Raw genomic sequence first — 4,290 nt, 5'->3', positions numbered from 1 at the left:
TGTGCTACTATGCATTGCACTTTTTTCCATGTTACTCTGTACATGAATATGTATATTAAGATGTATATAACGTCGGCGCCTCTACAGCTAAAGTGCCGAACTAATCCGACCTTATTGTGACCGTTGCTTTAGGTATATTTCTCGATTTTAAAGAGACCTATATATTTGAACAGATTAGAACGACATCTAGTTAGTAAATATGAAAAACAGCGAATTAAATCGTTTTCATTATTTTATATTCATTTAGATTTATTTTTTCAATAAATTGCGTACGTATTAATCACCATATACTTTAATATAAATATCCGAATTCAACATACACACAATGAATATTAATGTTTTATTTTAATATTGGTATTCTCTTGTTTCAGAATAATGGTTACTGACGTCCACTTAGCTGTTTTATCAAATGCTCTAGGAATCGTATTGTTTCTGCTTGTAGTCGTATTTCATTATATTAATGCAAATTATTCCAGACAATGAGAAAAACATACTTTTTAAGACTTAATTGTTATGTGTGTAAGGTTTTTGAGTTTTAGTAAATATATTATGCTATAAATTCTGTGTATAATTGTTTTATTAGCCTGGATTAAAGGCTTCGTTATACGCCATGTAGAGTATTGCATTTCTGTGGGAAAGCGCAATAGCTTTTTACTATTCGAGATAAAAAATGTTTAAATAAAAGTCGGAGAAGGTAAAAAACCATTTTAAAATTATTTTTTAGTATACAGGATGATGTGTATGATAGTGTTAAGGTCTAAAAGTAAGTTTTTTTTAATAAAGCACCCCATTTACATATTTGTCGTAAAATCTGCGCATTGTGGCATAATCGGTTTAGAATTTTGTTCCAGCATTGCCAAATTATTTACAAAATTTCTTGCAGTCTGCTGAAACTTAATAGTACATTATACTATAAGGGAGAGAAATGCGTTATTTTGGCAGAGGTGCAATTTGAAGCCCGAGGGCTACAATGCACCGAGGACAAAATAGCATCTCTCCCGAATGGTATATACTATTTTTTCCACGGTCTCATTAACTTAAAAACACATATTTTGTCATTATGAAGTAAGTAGCACCAGAATTATTGTATTCGGATTTGAGCATTTATTTAGTAGTCGTTGAGTTATTGTCATAACTACAAAATAAACAAACAAAAAGAATTGTCAAATTAAGGTGCTAGTTTGGTTTAGTTTAAAGTTTGTTTAGTGCACAATGAATAATTGTGAGTCGGAAGAGATTGTGGAGGCTGCAAATATTGCAATAAACAATTTGCTGCCTACGAAGTCAAGATCTTTATACGATATAGCCTACAATCGGTTCAAAAAGTGGTGCGCCGAGAAAAATGTTCAAGTATACAGCGAGAATGTTTTGTTGGCATACTTCAGTGAAAATGCAAAGAATTACAAGTCTTCCACATTATGGGCGCAATATTCTATGGTTAAGTCATGCTTGATAATTTACGACAACATAGATATAAGCAAATTCCCCAAGCTGATCGCATTTTTGAAAAAAACCGGTGACGGATATCAAGCGAAAAAATCGAAAATATTGACAACGGGTGAAATCGACCGTTTTCTATCAAGTGCAGATGACAAAGAATTCTTAATGATTAAGGTAAGATTACTTTTGTTGTTAGGTATTTCAATTATTAAGTATTTTGATTTTTTATAGGTTGGATTAATTCTGGGGATTGCCGGATCTTGTCGAACTGATGAACTAGTCAATTTAACTGTAGATGATATTGAGGATGTCGGCTCTTCCTTGATTGTAAAAATTCCAAACACTAAGACAAAGATTCCACGAACCTTTGTGGTTACCGATATGGGAAATATGCTTGAATTGTTTCGAAAATACCTGTCCCTTCGTCCTCCCCACGTCAAGCATAAGCGCCTTTTTTTGTACTACAAAGCAGGAAAATGTAGTTCGCAGCCAGTTGGCAAGAATACCATGGGAAAAATTCCGAGTGTAGTAGCTTCGTATTTAAAATTACCTGATGCTGCATGTTATACTGGTCACTGCTTACGAAGATCTTCAGCGACATTACTGGCAGATGCTGGTGTGGATATCACGACAATAAAGCGTCATGCTGGTTGGAAATCAACGACAGTCGCTGAGGGTTATGTCGAGAACTCCATTGAAAATAAGACCAAAAGTGCTAATCAGGTTTTAGTAGGTACCACTACTAGCGCAATCACAAAAACTGTAAATGTAAGCGAAAGTAATATTCCTTCTAATATTAATTTTGAAAATTGTCCAAATGTAACATTTAATTTAAATGTCAATAAATAATTTCAATGTTATCTTTTTTTTGCATGAAAAACGTTCTCCATAATGTAAACTCCCTTGGGAGCATTATACTCCCTTGGGAATAATCGACTACTTCTGTTTTAATTTTGATGTCATAGAAACTGATTTCTACTCCCGACCGTGGAAAAAATAATTTTAATGTGGCGATAGGTAGAACCAAAATATTTATCAGTGTGAAAGCCAAAGGTAAGTCAAATGTTCCAGCTATGTGACATGGATGTCTCCTATAGCCATACCAACTACAATACTCTGCAAATTTCAAAGTACCTACATTTCCTCTATTTTTCAAATGTTTGTATTTAATAGCCTAATTTTGCACTTTATTTGTATGTTGGTTTCGCGTATTTTATATATGTAGGTAGGTATATTTTCATACTGTGCAAGAAACGAAAAAGTAGTACATTTTGAAATGTTGATAACAAGGACTTCAAATAACAACCCTCTGAAAACGTTCTTAAAGCGCAACATTGAGAGGATTGTGTTATGTGTTACATGAATGTAATTAACGTTTTAAACACTTTTAAATGAGATGGAACAATTTAAAATAATTAAAAAGACATACCTATGGAGAACATTAAAAGGTTGAATATGATTATAGAAAAAAGTGAGTGAATGATATTGCCGCTAGCGTCCGAAGTTGTATTATTTGCTCTTAGTGTTCGGCTCGTTCCCTGTAAGATAGTTTACGAGGTTAGGATAGTTATTTTATTTTCATATAATAATCACAGCGCCACAAAAAAAGTACCGGGTCCGAAAGACCAGACCGTGGTGCCTATGTTTTTAGAGTCGCTGAATCCGAATCTGAAGTCCATTTAACCCGATTAGGGTCAAAGTCAATCCAAAGTCATATCGCAAAGACAAGTTTATGCAAAAATTTTTATACTAATATATATATTAGTCAAAAACTAGATAATCACAAAAAATAATTTATATATATTTTCAAGTTAAATAATTAAATGTTGAAATAATGATACATTTACTTATATCCTGATAGCTAGGAGGGTAAATAAGATAGAGGGGGTACTGGAGAAATATGGGCGGGTAAGGTATATATGTATATATACATATATGAGACCTAGGCCCGGTACTTTGAGTCTCGGTTAAAGCTCGATTAACTAATCAGGCGATTAGACTGTGATTATATTTATATCATATAAGTACAGTCTAATCGCCTGATCAGTTAATCAAGTTTTAAACAAGACTCAAAGTACCGGGCCTTATTTTTTCATTTACATTCAACATGGATCTGCAAAAGTTGAACAAGGCAACTTCATATAAAGAACTGAAGAATATTAAAGATTTACATATAAATCAAAAGTATAAAATAGTGAAACTGAGGTTTAGTAAAACCAAATTTGGTGACGGTATTGTGGCCGAAACTGAAAATTTTACCTGCTACTTACCAAGAAGATTTTACATACATTTTGAAAAGGAAGGTATTGAAAACTTTAACGATGCATTAAGAAGTCGACCTGTATATATGGTTAGTAAAGGAAAAATTGGTACAACAACGAACATTATATTTATCCAAGATGAAGCATGAAAATGGATTAATTAAATGATTATTAATATTTGATAATGTTATGTATTTGAAATAAACTTTTGTCTACAATGTCTTATATTCCATGTGAATGTTTTGCAATAGTTAGGAAATAAAAATATTTGTATTGAATGTTGTTTATTCTACCCCGTACATATACTATAAAATAAATCCTTATATACTATATTTTCTGTTCCAAGTAAATTATGCAGTGAATGTTTTGTCATAGTTTTTCTTCTGAAATTTGTAAACAATTTTTATCGAGCCTTGTATATACACTGAATCTGAAGACAAATAATTTTGAACATTTAGTAACTGAATAGTCCAAAGTTTATCTAATAACATGGATGATATGTGCAAAGATGTCTGCAATAAAACATGAAAACAGATATAAAAGTTGATCAAACCAACAAGGTTTTAGGTACTGAAATCTATGAAAATAT

General features: G+C 32.0%; 1 protein-coding gene across 1 annotated transcript; it reads left to right on the top strand.

Moving 5' to 3' along the window:
* The first annotated feature begins 349 nt into the window (after nucleotides 1-349).
* Nucleotides 350-566, top strand: LOC108915419 (dolichyl-diphosphooligosaccharide--protein glycosyltransferase subunit 4). Its single transcript, XM_018721443.2, has one exon. The coding sequence runs from the start codon at nucleotides 376-378 to the stop codon at nucleotides 481-483; it is 108 nt and encodes a 35-aa protein (XP_018576959.1). The 5' UTR covers nucleotides 350-375; the 3' UTR covers nucleotides 484-566.
* Nucleotides 567-4,290: the final 3,724 nt, after the last annotated feature.

Source organism: Anoplophora glabripennis, unplaced genomic scaffold, assembly GCF_000390285.2.
Source record: "Anoplophora glabripennis isolate ALB-LARVAE unplaced genomic scaffold, Agla_2.0 scaffold1596, whole genome shotgun sequence".
Classification (NCBI taxonomy): domain Eukaryota; kingdom Metazoa; phylum Arthropoda; class Insecta; order Coleoptera; family Cerambycidae; genus Anoplophora; species Anoplophora glabripennis.
This window is presented reverse-complemented; position numbering and strand designations above follow the sequence as displayed.

Coding starts and splice junctions, on each gene's coding strand:
- LOC108915419 (XM_018721443.2), top strand. CDS start 376: ATGGTTACTGACGTCCACTTAGCTGTTTTATCAAATGCTCTAGGAATC.